The sequence below is a fragment of the Serinus canaria genome, unplaced genomic scaffold (assembly GCF_022539315.1).
Source record: "Serinus canaria isolate serCan28SL12 unplaced genomic scaffold, serCan2020 HiC_scaffold_116, whole genome shotgun sequence".
Classification (NCBI taxonomy): Eukaryota; Metazoa; Chordata; class Aves; order Passeriformes; family Fringillidae; genus Serinus; species Serinus canaria.
In genome coordinates this window covers 1-13893 of record NW_026108230.1, presented here as the reverse complement: position 1 = coordinate 13893, position 13893 = coordinate 1, and the positions used below count along the sequence as shown (strand labels likewise).

General features: G+C 67.4%; 3 protein-coding genes across 6 annotated transcripts; 1 reads left to right on the top strand and 2 right to left on the bottom strand.

Moving 5' to 3' along the window:
• The first annotated feature begins 742 nt into the window (after nt 1–742).
• Nucleotides 743–3210, top strand: ZFPL1 (zinc finger protein like 1). Of its 4 annotated transcripts, none has more exons than XM_050987688.1 (8): nt 743–952; nt 1254–1395; nt 1469–1580; nt 1916–2109; nt 2187–2250; nt 2549–2641; nt 2740–2851; nt 2969–3210. In XM_050987688.1, the coding sequence occupies exons 2-8, from the start codon at nt 1294–1296 to the stop codon at nt 3135–3137; spliced, it is 846 nt and encodes a 281-aa protein (XP_050843645.1). In that variant the 5' UTR covers nt 743–952; nt 1254–1293; the 3' UTR covers nt 3138–3210. The 4 variants fall into 4 exon arrangements, with proteins under 4 accessions (XP_050843645.1, XP_050843642.1, XP_050843644.1 ...); XM_050987685.1 differs by having other exon boundaries at nt 842–952; nt 1279–1395; XM_050987686.1 differs by having other exon boundaries at nt 892–952; nt 1243–1395.
• A 275-nt stretch (nt 3211–3485) lies between these two features.
• LOC127061151 (EGF-containing fibulin-like extracellular matrix protein 2) lies at nt 3486–7744 on the bottom strand. Its single transcript, XM_050987684.1, has 11 exons — nt 7551–7744; nt 7264–7312; nt 6618–6748; nt 6521–6575; nt 6049–6168; nt 5603–5719; nt 5365–5484; nt 5030–5143; nt 4582–4714; nt 4191–4374; nt 3486–3845 (listed from the first exon to the last, which is right to left on the bottom strand). The coding sequence occupies exons 1-11, from the start codon at nt 7641–7643 to the stop codon at nt 3618–3620; spliced, it is 1344 nt and encodes a 447-aa protein (XP_050843641.1). The 5' UTR covers nt 7644–7744; the 3' UTR covers nt 3486–3617.
• Nucleotides 7745–9663: 1919 nt separating this feature from the next.
• Nucleotides 9664–13841, bottom strand: FIBP (FGF1 intracellular binding protein; the record flags this gene model as incomplete). The annotated part of the gene is made up of 10 exons (XM_050987689.1): nt 9664–9966; nt 10294–10391; nt 10502–10588; nt 11021–11084; nt 11656–11764; nt 12032–12165; nt 12454–12554; nt 12930–13056; nt 13312–13510; nt 13743–13841. Coding segments are annotated over 10 exons (1088 nt in total), but the record flags the coding sequence as incomplete, so codon positions are not given.
• Nucleotides 13842–13893: the final 52 nt, after the last annotated feature.

Sequence of the window (13893 nt, the reverse complement as noted above, 5' to 3'; positions counted from 1 at the left end):
TACGGGTGGGGGAGGGGGCACAGGAGGGGGCGGGGTCGTTCTCCTTCTGGCTCTGCAGCTGTGGGGAGGGGCGGGGGGGTCAGTCTGGGGAGGGGTCCCGGGATAACCAGGACCTCCCCACGACCCCCTCGCCCCTCCCTCAACTCACCCGGGGGCTCTGTCGGCGTCGCTCAAAGTCCTGTGGGGGAGGGGTCTGAGAACTGCCCGCAGCCCCGAGACCCCCCAAACCCTGCCGTGGACCCCCCCAGGACCCTCCCGGGACCCCCCCGAACTCCTGGGACGCCTCACGCCCCCGGGACCCTCCCCCAACCCCTCGGTGACGCCCCCCCGACCCCCACTCACGGGGCTGCCCCGGGGGCTGCGGGACCGGAGGGTCCAGGGGGGGCACCCCCGCGGCGCCGAGACCACCAAGCGCTGGGAGCTGCGTCGCGTCACTGGGGCAGAAGATGGGAGTGGTGAGGGGTGGGGGTCGCGACCCCCGACTGACCTGGGGACCCCCCGAGCCCCCCAGAACCACCCCGAGCCCCTCCCCAGAGCCCCCGAGCGGACCCCCCCGTCCTACAGGCCTGCCCACGACCCCTCCCCCGACCCTAAATTCCCTCTGGGCACCTGCAGACGCCCCCAGCCCAAATAGACACCCCTCCCCAGCCCCATCTCCGCTTCTCCTCCCCAAATGCCCCACCCAGACCCCCAGGGCCCCCCTCACCCCTCGGGGTCGCCCCCGCCGAGCGCCGCCCGCCACCGGCTCCCGCCATGGCCGTTCGAACGGCCGGAAGTGGCGTCATCGCCCCGTGCCGCGCACCAGGGTAGACGGGGGGGGGTGTGGGTGGCTCGGCCGCCATGTTGGGTGTGGCCGCGCGGCAGAGCCGGACAGCACTTCCGGCGCGGTGACGCCGTCAGGGAGCGACGCACCCGGAAGCGCCAGCGGGGCAGCGCGTCGCCATAGGAACGTGTGAGTGGGGGGCGCGGGGGGGGTCTCGGGGGCTCCAGGAGAGTCTGGGGTCGCCAGGAGGGGCTGGGGGGATCCTGGGGAGCGCTGGGCGCGGCTTTGCGGTGTCCCGTTGGCGAGCGCGGGGTGCTCAGCGAGCTCTGGGGAGTCCGGGGGGCTCTGAGGGGTCTCGGGCACCGGGAGAGCGCGAGGGGGGTCCTGGTTCTTCTCGGGGGCTTTTTCTGGGGAGGGATCCTGGACGTTCTCGTGGCCGAGGAGGGCCCCAGCCCCCCGGGACCCCCCCCCAATTCCAGGCTGCCCCCAGCCCCCCGGGACCCCCCCATTTCCAGCCCCTCCAGGCTGCCATGGGGCTGTGCAAGTGCCCGAAGCGCAGGGTCACCACGCTCTTCTGCTTCGAGCACCGCGTCAACGTCTGCGAGAGCTGCCTGGTCAGCGCCCACCCCAAGGTGGGCCGGGGGTCTCCGGGGTGGTCTGGGGGCTCCGGGGGTCCCTCGGCGCTGACCCACCTTGTCCTCGCAGTGCATCGTGCGCTCGTACCTGCAGTGGCTGCAGGACAGCGATTACAGCCCGCAGTGCCCGCTGTGCCAGGCGCCGCTGGGCGAGCGCGACACCGTGCGCCTGGTCTGCTACGGTGGGGAGGGGGCTCGGGGGGCTTTGGGGGGCTGGGATGGCTCTGGGAGCCTCCGGGGGTCAGGGGCGCCTGGTCTGCTACGGTGGGGAGGGGACTTTGGGGGGCTGGGGGCGCCTGGCCTGCTCGGGGGGGCTCGGAGGGGCTCAGGGGGCCGGGGGCACCTCATCTGCTACGGTGGAGAGGGGGCTTGGGGGCTCGGGGGGGGGGTTCCAGGGGCTGGGCGGGGGCTGGGGTCCAGGGGCACCTCATCTGCTAGGGGGAGTGGGGGGCCGGAATGGAACTGGGGGGGCTCTGTGGGGTCCCGGGTGTGCCCTGACGCCCCCGTGCCCCCCCAGACGTGTTCCACTGGCCGTGCCTGGCCGGGTGGGCTCGGGCGCTGCCCCCCCGCACGGCCCCCGCCGGGCACCGCTGCCCCCAGTGCGGGGGGCCGCTCTTCCCCCCCCCCAACCTGCAGGGCCCCGTGGCCGAGGCGCTGAGGGCGCGGCTCCGGACGGCAGCCTGGGCCCGGCCCGGCCTGGGGCTGCCCCTGGTGAGTGTCAGAGTGTGCCCCCCGACCCCCCTCTGTGCCCCCCCAGAGTGTCCTGACACCCCCCAATCTCCCCCCAGATCGAAGACTCGGAGGCGTCACCAGAACCTGAGACCTGCCCAGAGCCCGACGGGAGCTGGGACGGTGAGAGGAGACCCCAAAACCACCCCCAGAAACACCCCCAGGCCCCCAAAACCACCCCAGGGTCCCCAGAAACACCCCCAGGGCCCCCAAAACCCTCCCTGCAGCCCTGGCCCTCCCCTGAGCCCCCTCTGGGACACCCAAATCTCCCTGGGACCCCAAAACCCTCTGGGACACCTCAAGCCCCCCCCAAATCTTTCCTGGCACACTCCACTCCAAACCCTTGAGACCCCCCCGAGTCCTGCCCTGGGGCACCCTACCCCTCCCAGGGCAGCCCCCAACCCCAATTCTGTCTCTGCAGCCCCCGTGACCCCCCCGGAGCCCCCCCCGAGCCCCCCCACCCCCCACGCCGTCGTCCACATGGGGGGAGGGGAGACCCCGACGCTGCACGCGGGTGAGTCTGGGGGCTGGGGGGGCTGGGACCCCCACGGTGGGCAGGGGGGGGCGGGGCCCCCAGCCCAGGCAGGGCAATAATGTCGCTCCGCCCCCCAGGCTCTGCCCCCCGAAAGCCCCTGGGGGGCCGCGAGCCCTGGAGCCCCCCCGACGGCGAGGAGGACAAGAAATACCGGAGGAGACCCCGGGCGTGGCTGCCCCCGGGGCTGAGGTGGGGCTGGGGGCTGCAGGGGGGGTGGGACTGTCAGCTGGGGATCTCCCTGGGGGTCTCTTTAGGGCCCCTCTGGGGTCCCTTTGGGGTCCCCCCTGTCTGACCCCTCCCCCGCAGGTGCCGCGTGCGCGGGGCCCCGCGGCGCCCCCTGCTGGCGCTGTGCCTGGGCGGGGCCGCGGCCTTCGCGCTGCTCCTGCTCCTATTGGGCAGCCTGGGCAGGGGCGGGGCCGACTCCGACCCCGCCCTCGAGCCGCTCAACAACCCCCACGTGCGGGTGGGGCACTGACCACGCCCCCAGGGGCGGGGCTTCCGAGGGCGTGGCAAATAAAGAGCACCCCCTTGTGGGGAGGGAGGCAGAAGTGTCAGTGTGGTTTTGGGGGGCACCAGTCCCCCCCAGACCCCCCCAGTCCCGCCCAGTTCCCAGTACACAAAACTGCTCAGGACTCGTTCTTTGCCCCCAAACTGGGGGTTCCTAGGGGTTCTTTGGGGGTCTCTTGGGGATGGGGGAGTGCTGAAAAAAGAAATTTTGGGGTCCCAGGTAAATTCTGGCCATCCCAGGGAGGTTTTGGCGTTTCCTGGGAGGTTTTGGGGCAGTCCCACGGGGGCTTGGGGCCCTTGGGGGGGCCCAGGGGAGATCCCAGGGGGTCTTGGGAAGGGTTGTGAGGGCTGGTGGGAAAACTGGGGGTCGTGGGGGTCCCAGTGGAAGTTTTGGGGGTCGCAGGAGGGTTTTGGGGGGTCCCAGTGGAGTTTTGGGGATGTCCCCCCCCTAGAACGGGTGGGCCCCCACTGACAGATGGAGGCGGAGCAAAGCCAGGCCACGCCCAGCCGGAGGGGGCGGGTCCCATGCGCTTGGGGGCGGGGCCCCTGTGGCGGAGGGCGGGGCCTCGTGCGGAGGGCGAGGCCCAGGGCGGAGCAGCTCCACCTCCAGCAGCAGCTGCCGCGGGCCCGCCAGGGGGCGCGCGAGCTCCAGCAGCGAGCTGTGATTGGTCAGCGCCTGCGGGGGGGCGGGGCCACATTGAGACCTCACCCCCAGCCCCCCAAATTCCCACCGACCCCCCCCCCCAAAATACCCTGGGGACCCCTCCCCAAATACCGCCCGAGACACCAAAGAGAGCCCGGAGCGCCCCCAGAGACCCCCCACCATCCTCCCCTCACCACCCCCCAAAAAACTCCACAGCTTCCTCAGAACCGCCCCCGACACCCTCAGATTCCCCCCGAGCCCCCCAATGCCTCCGAGACCCACCAGAATCCCCCTGACCCTCCCAGAGCCCCCCCAGCTCCCCCCAAGCCCCCTCGGTTCCTGCTGGGCCCCCCCCAGAGCCCCCCCACTCCTCAGTACCCTCAGGCGGAAGGTGCCGGGGGGGCCCCCCCGCAGCCGCAGCCTTTGGGGGTCCCCCGGGGGGTGCTGGAGCTGGAAAATCCCGGCGGGGACCTCGGGGGTCTGGGGCAGCGCCAGGAACCGGTGCAGGAGCCAGCGGGGGCGGGGGGCACAGCCCGGGACCCCCCCGGGGCACACACAGGTCCTGGCGGCCCGAAAAGGAGAATTGGGGGGGCCTCTTAGCCCGGGACACCCCCCCGAGACCCCCAAAACTCCTCTGAGATCTCGGGGCCCCCCACTGGGGTTACAGGGACCCCCGGGGTGGGTAAGGAGGAGCCCCCCGGATTTTGGGGGCGTAGGGAGGGGTCCCCTCCCCCACCGGGATTTTGGGGGGGGTGGGGGGGGTCCGTACCCGTTGCTGCGGGGGTGGGGGGTGTAGGGTCCTCGGCAGAGCTCGCGGGGGACACAGAGGTGCCCCCCGAAAGTGTTGAGGCAGTTCTGGGCCCCCCCGCAGCCGTGGGAGCCCTCGGCGCACTCGTCCCGGTCTGGGGGAAAAGGGGGGGGGGCTTTGGGGGAGGCTGAGCCCCCCCAGTGCCCTGCAGCGCCCCCACACTGACCACAAACCCCCAAACCTACCCACAGCCCCCCAAAATCAACCCCAGAGCCCCCCAGCCTCCCCACAGACCCCCCGCTAACCCCCCCCTCCAAACGGCTCCTCTGCTTCCCCAGAGACCCCCAGACGGCCTCAGAGCCCCCCAAAGCTCCCAAACCCACCCTAAAGCCCCCCAAACGCCCCCCCAGCACCCCCAAACTCTCAACCCCCCCATAACTCCCCGACTCCCCCCCCAGCGCCCCCCTACCCCGGCAGAGCCCTCCCTCCTCGGCGTAGCCGGGGGGGCAGAGGCAGTTGAAGCCCCCCGGGAGGTTCTGGCAGCGGTGCTGGCACGGGACCCGCCCCTGGCACTCGTCCACATCTGAGACCCCGGAGGGGGGGAGAGAGACCCCGGTGAGACCCCGGGGGGGGCACAGAGAGACCCTCGAGAGACCCCCGGGGGTGTCCGGAGCCCCCACAGGGACACCCGAGGATCCCTCGGCCCCACCCCGGCCACGCCCGTGCCACACCTGGATGTGTCCATCCCACAGTGGGCGTGTTTATCCCACAGTGGGCGTGTCCCCCGCGGTGGGCGTGTCTTACCGAGGCACCGGTGCCCGTCGGCGCCCAGGGCGAAGCCGGGCCGGCAGCGGCAGCGGAAGGAGCCGAAGGTGTTGAGGCAGCGCTGGGAGCAGCGGGCGCCCATGGAGCACTCGTCCACGTCTGGGGGGCACAGAGAGACCCCGGGGGCTTGGGGAGGGGGCCCGGGGGGCCTCACCTGCCCCCGGCCCCCAGGAGGGCGGGGAAGGGGCTCCCAGCCGGGTCTGGGGGGGTCTCTGACCGAGGCAGGAGCGGCCGTCGGGGCCGAGGCTGAAGCCAGGGTGGCAGCGGCAGGCGAAGGCTCCGGGGGAGTTGGCGCAGCTGTGCTGGCACCAGCGGAACTGGCACTCGTCTTCGTCTGCGCCAAAATCGTCCAAATTCACCCCAAAACCACCCTGTGAACACCCCCGGGAGCCACACCCAGCCCTCGTCCTCGTCTGCACCAAAATCGCCCAAAAGTACCCCAAAACTGCCCATAAAGACCCCCTGGTTGCCACACCCACCCCAGAGATTCCCACAGCTCACTTCAGCCAAGACCCCCACCCCAAATCCCCCCAAACCCTCCCAGACACCCCCAAATCCCCTCCAGCTTCCCCCAGACCCCCGCATGCCCCCCCCAACGCCCCCAACCCCCCCATATCCCCGCCCCAAACCCCCCCGTACCCCCCAGACCCCCCCCGCACTGACCCACGCACTCGGTGTCCCGGTGCCGGTACCCGGGGGGGCAGCGGCACTCGAAGCCCCCCGGGAGGTTGATGCACTCCTGGCTGGGCCGGCACGGGGGGGGCCCCGCGCACTCGTCCACGTCTGGGGGGGCAGGGGAGGAGGGGGGAGCAGCGGGACCCCCGAAATGGGGACCGTGACCAGGGGGCACCTCCCTGCCCCGGCGGGACCCCTCCCGGAATAACACCCCCCGTGAAACCCCCCCGGGCAGCCCCACCCTTCCAGACCGCGCCCACAAACAGGCACCGCCCACAAAACTGGCTCCACCCACTCTGCTCAGCCCGCTGCTCATCGACCCCACCCCCGCCCCTTTTCACAGCCCGCCCACCTATTTGCATATACATAACCACGCCCCCTTTCATCCCCGCCCACCAATCTGCGTCCATACAACCCCGCCCATCCTCCCCGCCCACCGAGCAGGCCCCGCCCCCTTTACCTGCGCAGGTGCCGTCGGGGGCGGGGCCGAAGCCTCGTGGGCAGCGGCCGTCGGGGGGCGGGGCGGGGCGGGGCGGGGGCGGGGCGGGGGGCGGGGCGGGGGCGGGGCCGGGCCCGGGGCTGAGCAGCGCGGCCGAGCGCGGCAGGCACAGGTACCCCCCGAAATGGTTCAGGCACTTCATGGAGCCCCGGCACGGCCGCGGCCCCTCGGCCGCGCACTCGTCCACGTCTGGGGGGGCCGGGGGGTCGGTCAGAGGGGAATCCCCCAAAAAACAGCCCGAGAGGGACCCCGCGCCCCCAGCCCCAAAAGCAGCTCCAAGGCCTCCCCAGAACACTGCCGGCAAAGCCCACGGGACCCCCCAAACCCTGCCCGAGACCCCCAAAACCCTGCCCGGGACCCCCCCAAACCCTGCCGGAGACCCCCAAAACCCTGCCGGGTACCCCCCCAAACCCTGCCCGAGACCCCAAAACCCTGCCCGGACCCCCCCAACCCTGCCCGAGACCCCCAAAACCCTGGCCGGGACCCCCCAAACCCTGCCCGAGACCCCCCCCAAACACTGCCCGGGACCCCCCCCGAACCCTGGCCGGGACCCCCCCAAATCATCACCGACGGCACGCCCGAGCCCCCCCCATGGACCCCAGGACCCCCCAAACCCCACGGACCCTCCCCCCGACCCGGGGGTCCCCAAATCCCCCCTGGCTGGGCCCCCAGACCCCCCTCCCTCCCCACATCCCCTCACCCACCTTTGCAGTGCTCGGTCTCGGGGTCCCACTCGTAGCCATCGCTGCACTCCTGGGGGGGAGCGAGAGGGGGTCACCCCCCCCCAAAGCCAGATTCCCCCCGCCCCGCCCCCACCCTCCCCAGCCCCTCCCCCACAGCGGCTCCAGAAGTTTGGGAATGGGGGAGGGGCCAAGGAGTTTTTGGGGAGGGGGCAGTCGGGTGTTCGGGGGGGGGACAGGAAGGTTTCGGGAGGGGGGCCGGGATCCCCCGCACCCCCCCCGCACCCCCCCCCCGATCTCCCCTTCCCCACCGCGTAATCCTCGGGCTCCTCCAGGTCCGGGGGGGCCGCGGGGGCCACGCTGGCGCCGAAGAAGAGGAGGAGGAGCAGCGAGGGGGGGCCCATAGCGCTGGGGGGGCACGGGGGTCACCCCAAACTCCGGGACCCCCGGGAGGGGCCCGAACCCCTCCTGGGAGCCCCCCCCTCCATCCCCGGGACGCCCCTTCCCCCCGCCAAAGCCCCCTCTGGGGTTCGCGGGGGAGGGCCGGTCTCGGGGTGGTGCGGTCTGTCCCCGGTTCAACTGTGTTGTTGTGTAGGTGTTTTTTTTTTTTTTTTTTTTTTTTTTTTTGTTTTTTGTTTCGTTATTCTTCTTGTTATGTTTTCCTTTCTTTGCTTTGTTTTTTCTTCGTATTTGGTTTTTTTTTTCTCTTCTATTTTCGTACATCCTTTCTTCATTTTTTCCTTGTGTTTCTTTTTTCGTTTTTGTTTGTTTACCGCTTTTGTGGTGTTTTTGCTTGGGCGCGCTTTTTTAGTTTATTTTCTCCTTTTGCTTTTTGGTTTTTTATCTTCTTTTTTTTTACATTTCTTTTTCCTTGTGTGTTTTCTTTGTTTTTTTTTCATTTTTTCTTTTTTCTATGGATTTTTGTCTTGTATTACTTCGTTTTTTTAGTTACTCTTTCTTTTTAAATTCTTTTCTTTCTTTCTCTCTTGTATCTTTTTCATCTTCTTTTTTTCTTTTTATTTTCTTTTTTTTTTTGCTTGCTTTTTTCTTTTTCCGCTTTTTCTGTGTGTTTTTGTTTTTTTCTTTTCCTTTGTGCGTCCGATTCGTATGAGCCTGGTGTTTCTGTTTGCTTTTCTTTCTAGTCTTTTTTCTTTTTTTTTTGCTGTTTTTCTTTTCTTTCATCTTTCTTCTTTCTTTATTCGTCCGTGTCCTTTTATCCTGTCTTTGTTTCTGCTTCGTATTCTTTTTCTGCTGATCTTTTTTCGATTTTTGTGTTGGTCCTTTTATTTCCTCCCTGTTCTGCTGTTTTTGCTTCTGTTTTCTTTTTTTTTTTATTCAGATTTGCTTTTGGTGGTTGTTGTTTGTTGCTTCTCTTTTTTTTATGCTTTTATTTCTTTTTTCTTCCTTTTCTTTGCGTTTTCTTCTTTTTTTTTTTTTTGTCTTATTTCTTTTTTGTTTTGTTATCTTATTTCTGTGTTTTTGGTGGTTTTTTTTGTTTTGTGGGTTTTTTCCCCCCCCCCCCCCCCCACCTCCCCTCCGTTTCTGTGTTGGGTTGTTTTTCCGCCCCCCCCACCCCCCCCCCCAAAACTCCCCGCGGGCCGCACGGACCCGCGCATGCGCTAGCCCCGCCCCCAGACGCAAAAGCGCCTTCTACCCTCCCAAAGTGGCCCCGAAGCGCGGAGAGCCCCTCCCCCACCCCAATGCCCCTCCCCTTTATTCCGCGCCCCCCCCAGACCTCCCCACCTCCCTCTCCCCACTTTCAAATTTTGGGGACCCCCCTCCCCCAGCCCTGCCCCTCCCCTCCTTGGAGCTTTTGTCTCCCCCCCCCAAACCCCTCGCTGAGATTTGGGGACCCCCCCCAACTCTGCCCCTCCCACCCCAAACCCAAAATTTGGGGGACACCCCCCCCACAGACGGGCCCTGCTCAGCTCCGATTCCGGCTCTTTATTGCACCCCCCCCATTTTTGGGGTTCCACGGGGGGGCGTCCCCGGGTTTGGGGATTCCCCCATTTTGGGGGGTCCTGATTGCCAGACCCCCCTGATTTTGGGGAGCCTCCAGGGGGCTGGGTTGGGCGATCCCGGGTTTGGGGGTCACCCCTTTTTTGGGGTCCCCCCCATCCCCAGTGTCCCGATTTTGGGGCGCTGCCGCTGCTGCTCCTCTGGGTTTGGGGGGTCCTGGAGCTCGGGGTCCCTTCCTGGGGCTCTCCAAACACCCAAATTCTGGGGGGCTGACGCTCCATGGAGGCTGCCCAACTTCTGGGGCATCCCCAGCTTCGGGGTACCCCCATTTCGGGGGGCACTGCAGGTTCTGGATCCTTCCATTTCCCAGGGGTGCCGCTTTTGGGGCGCAGTGCCCATCTCTGGGGTGCTGTTTTGGGGCGCAGTGCCCATCTCTGGGGTGCCGCTTTTGGGGCGCAGTGCCCATCTCTGGGGTGCCGTTTTGGGGCGCAGTGCCCATCTCTGGGGTGCCGCTTTTGGGGCACAGCGCCCATTTTTGGGGTGCAGTTTTGGGACGCTGTTTTGGGGCACAGTGCCCATTTTCGGGGTGCCGTTTTGGGGCACAGTGCCCAATTCCGGGGTGCTGTTTTGGGGCACAGTGCCCATCTCTGGGGTGCCGTTTTGGGGCGCAGTGCCCATTTTCGGGGTGCCATCTGGGGTCAGTCGTGGTACATGCGCAGCAGGCAGGCGGTGATGGCGGCCATGTAGCGCTCCCACAGCGCCTGGTGCCTGCGGGAGGGGGCAGAGCTTTGATTTGGGGTTTTTGGGGGGCACCGCTGGGATTGGGGGGCTCCCTCCCTTTTGGGGAACCCCCCCGGTGTTCCACACCACCCCCAGCCCCGTTTTGGGGTGGCTTTGGGGTTCCCCTAAAGGCTGCTGGGGGAGGATTTGGGGAGTTCCTGGTTTTGGGGTCTCAGAGGAAGCCCGGGGGGTTTCTGGGGGGATTTGGGGGTGGTTCGGGGGGGTTCCCAGTTTTGGGGCCCAGCTGAACGCAGCAGGTTCTGGGGGATCTGGGGGTGGTTTATGGGGTGGTTCAGGGGGGGTTTTGGGGCTCACCTGAAGCCCGGCAGGTTTCGGGGGGCGGCCGTGTAGTGCGTCAGGAAGAGCCGCAGGTCCCCCAGGCTCCACTTGTCGGAGCGGCAGGGCTCGATCACCTGGGGGACCCCAAAAAACCCACCCGGATTTGGGGGGCATCCCCATCCAGGGGGGTCCCCATCCAGGGGGGATGCCGTTTTTGGGGTGCCGTTTTTGGGGTGCCCCTCACCTTCTCCACCAGGTCCACGAAGAAATCCCGAACGTCGCGGGCGTGGGTCAGCTTCCCCCCCACGTTCACCAGGGCCCGCGACAGCGCCTGGGGGCACGGGGGGGGTCAGGGACCCCCAAACCGGGGGGACATGGGGGGCATCAGGGACCCCCGGACCGGGGGGGCACCCCAGGCTCGGGGGACCCCTCCCAAGAGGGGGTCCCAGGACTTTGGGGAACCCCCACAACCAGAACCCCCCTGCCAGGATCCCCTGGGCCCCCCAGAAAACAGACCCAGGACCTCGGGGGGCTCTCAGGAGTTTGGGGACCCCCCCCCATCGATAAACTGCCCCCCTAGGGGGACCTCGGTGCTGGGAACCCCCCCTCCCACCCAACCTCCCCCCACAAATGTGCACGGAGGCTCCTTTGGGATTTCTGGGGGCTCCCAGGATTTTGGGGGAGCCCCTCCCCCTCCAAGCAGACCCCAGGGGTTGGGGGACCCCTCCCCCACTGAGGACAGCCCGTTTTTGGGGGGATTCACCTTGAAATTGGCCTCGAGCTCGTTGTAGACCGAGATCTTCCCCCGCAGGGCCGAGCACACCAGGCTGGGGGGAGGGGGCGCTTGGGGGGGGGGCTGGGACCCCCCGGAACCGCACCCCCCCCCCGAGGACCCCCCAAAGCCGGGACCCCCCAGGGCCCGGGCAGCCCCTCCCCCCACCCCAACAGAGACCCAGGGTCAGCGGGTGCCAGGGCTGGGGGGGCACCAGTATTGGGGGGGACATCGGGGTTTGGGGAGACAAAGTTTGGGGGTCCCATGGAATTCAGCAGGACCCACAGATTTGGGGGACCCACCCGATTCTGGGGGCTCCAGGGCTCTGGGGGTGCTCCAGGGCTCGGGGGGGGCTCAGGGCTCTGGGGGGGCTCCAGGGGGGCTCCTTTTGCAGGGACCCGGGGGTTCTGGGGCGCCCCACGGGGTCTGGGGTCCTGCTCTGGGGCTGGCCCTGGTTTTGCTGACCCATTTTGGGGGACAGCTCCTTGGGGGTGTCCCTGTCCCCATCCCTGGGCTCTCCCCTGGCTGTCCCATCCCTGTCCCCCTCCCAGGGGTGTCCCCCTCCCAGGGGTGTCCCCATCCCTGGGCTGTCCCGTCCCTGGCTGTCCCCGTGCCGGCGGTGCCACCTCTTGTGCTGGTCCAGCAGGTCCTTGTCGCTCACCAGAACCTTCAGCTCCTTCAGGTCCTGCAGGAAGGACTTGGGCAGGTCCCCGTCGGGCTCGGCCGCCTCGGGCGCTGCGGGGACAGGGACAGGGTCAGGGGGTTACAGGGGTCGGGGGGGTCACAGGGACAGGGTCGGGGGTCACAGGGACTGGGGGGCACAAGGACAGGAACACCAGGGTCATGGGGTTTTGGGGTACCCAGGGCCCCCTGGCTCCAGTGGCCCATCATGCTCTGGGGGTTTTTTGGGGTTTTTGGGGTTTTGGGGTACCCAGGGCCCCCTGGCTCCAGTGGCCCATCATGCTCTGGGGGTTTTTTGGGGTTTTTGGGGTTTTGGGGTACCCAGGGCCCCCTGGCTCCAGTGGCCCATCATGCTCTGGGCGCAGGCAGCGAAGTCCCCGAAGCTCAGGAACTGCAGGCGCCTCTTGCCCGTCTCGAAGCGGCTGTTGGCGAAGAACACGATGGCAGCGTAGTCCCTGGGGGGGCAGGGGGGCTCAGGGGGGGTCGGGGGGCCCGAACATCCCCAAACCCCTCCCCAAACCCCAAACATCCCCAAAACCCCTCCCAAAACCCCTCCCAAGATCCCCCCCAAACTGCCCCAAATCCCCTAAACCCCCCCAAAATCCCCCCAAACTCCAAACCCCCCCCAAACCCCTAAACCCCCGGCACTCCTCCCCAAATTCCCAACCATGGGAGCGTTTGCTGGGCCCTGGAAGCCCCCCGAGCCCAGAGACCCCCCCAGACCCCCCCGGAGCCCCTCGCACCGGGCCAGGGGCGGGGGCAGCAGGAAGAGCTGCTGGATGTTCTCGGCCAGGGGCCCCCGCAGCTCCTCCACGGCCTTGAAGACCCTCTTGAAGTTGTCAAACTGGGGGGAGAGGGGGGGTCAGCGCCCCAAAACCCCCCCAGGGCCCCCCACGCACCCCAGACTGGGGGGTCAGCGCCCCAAAACCCCCCCAGGGCCCGAAGAAGCCCCTTGAGCACCCCAAGGTCCCCAGCAGGCCCAGACCCCCCCCCCACGAGCCAAGGCCCTCCAGCTTTGGGGTTTTTCCCGTTTTGGGGTTTTTCCCCGTTTCTCTTTGCCCCCATTTTGCCCATTTCCTCCCCCATTTCGGGGGTTTCTTCCCCCGGTTTCTGGGTTTCCCCCCCAATTTTTGGATTTCCCCCCCATTTTTTGCGTTTCTCCCCCCATTTTCAGGTCGTTCCCCCCCCCCCCAGGGCTCCCCCATGCCCGGGGTCCCACCTGGCGGCGGCAGCTCCGGATGCCCACCCCGGTGCGGGCGCTGACCTCGTCCAGCTCCTTCTTGGTGCCCTTGGAGAGTTTCTTCCCCAGCAGCTCCCGGGCCAGCGCCTCGTCGAAGGCGTAGTACCTGGGGGGACCCCAAAAATATGGGGGGGACGACCCAAAAATGGGGGGGGGACGACCCAAAAATGGGGGGGGACCCAAAAATGGAGGGGGAACCCCAAAACCAGGGAGAAAACCCCAAAAATGGGGGGAGAAAACCCAAAAATGGGAGGGAAAGCCCCAGTCCCCCCAGTCCCGCTGCACGAGCAGCGCTCCCAGCGCTCCCAGCCTCTCCCAGTCCATCCCAGTGCCCCCCAGTCCGTCCCAGTTTGCCCAGTACCGCTGGACCAGCAGCGCCTGCCGCTCGGGGGGGATCTGGAACAGCAGCTGCTGCAGCAGCCGGGGGGGGGCGTGCAGGAGCCGCTCCAGCATCTGGAAGGTTCTGTAGTGGTCGCGGGTGTCGCTCTGCAGCACGGCCACCGAGGTCCCCTCCCGCTCCAGGACCCCCCCCCGGAGCCGCCGGGCCACCGCCTCGGCCACTGGGGACAGACAGGGGACATTGGGGACAGACAGGGGACATGGGGACACTGTGGGAACGCTGGGAATGTGGGGACACGGGGACACTGAGTGTCCCCCTGCTGTGCTCAGGGGCATCCAAGTTACCCCAAATGTCCCCAGCTCTCCCAGGTGTGTCCCAGGTGTGTCCCAGGTGTGTCCCCAGGTGTCTCCCCATGTCCCAGCTGTCCAGGTGTGTCCCAGGTGTGTCCCCACCTGAGTGCCCGTCCAGCCACAGCCGGTACACCTCTATCCCTGCTGTCCCCAGGTGTGTCCCCAGGTGTGTCCCCAGGTATGTCCCCAGGTGTGTCCCACCTGAGTGCCCGTCCAGCCACAGCCAGTACACCTCTATCCCTGCTGTCCCAGG

Excerpts from the sequence above, each read along its gene's own strand:
- ZFPL1 (XM_050987688.1), top strand. The coding sequence starts at position 1,294 with ATGGGGCTGTGCAAGTGCCCGAAGCGCAGGGTCACCACGCTCTTCTGC. Across the intron at positions 1,581-1,915 it reads CGTGCGCCTGGTCTGCTACG|ACGTGTTCCACTGGCCGTGC; the intron begins GTGGGGAGGGGG and ends GTGCCCCCCCAG. Across the intron at positions 2,251-2,548 it reads GCCCGACGGGAGCTGGGACG|CCCCCGTGACCCCCCCGGAG; the intron begins GTGAGAGGAGAC and ends CTGTCTCTGCAG.
- LOC127061151 (XM_050987684.1), bottom strand. The coding sequence starts at position 7,643 with ATGGGCCCCCCCTCGCTGCTCCTCCTCCTCTTCTTCGGCGCCAGCGTG. Across the intron at positions 6,576-6,617 it reads CCGGGCCCGGCCCCGCCCCC|CCCGACGGCCGCTGCCCACG; the intron begins GCCCCGCCCCCC and ends CCCGCCCCGCCC. Across the intron at positions 3,846-4,190 it reads CCGGCACCTTCCGCCTGAGG|GCGCTGACCAATCACAGCTC; the intron begins GTACTGAGGAGT and ends GCCCCCCCGCAG.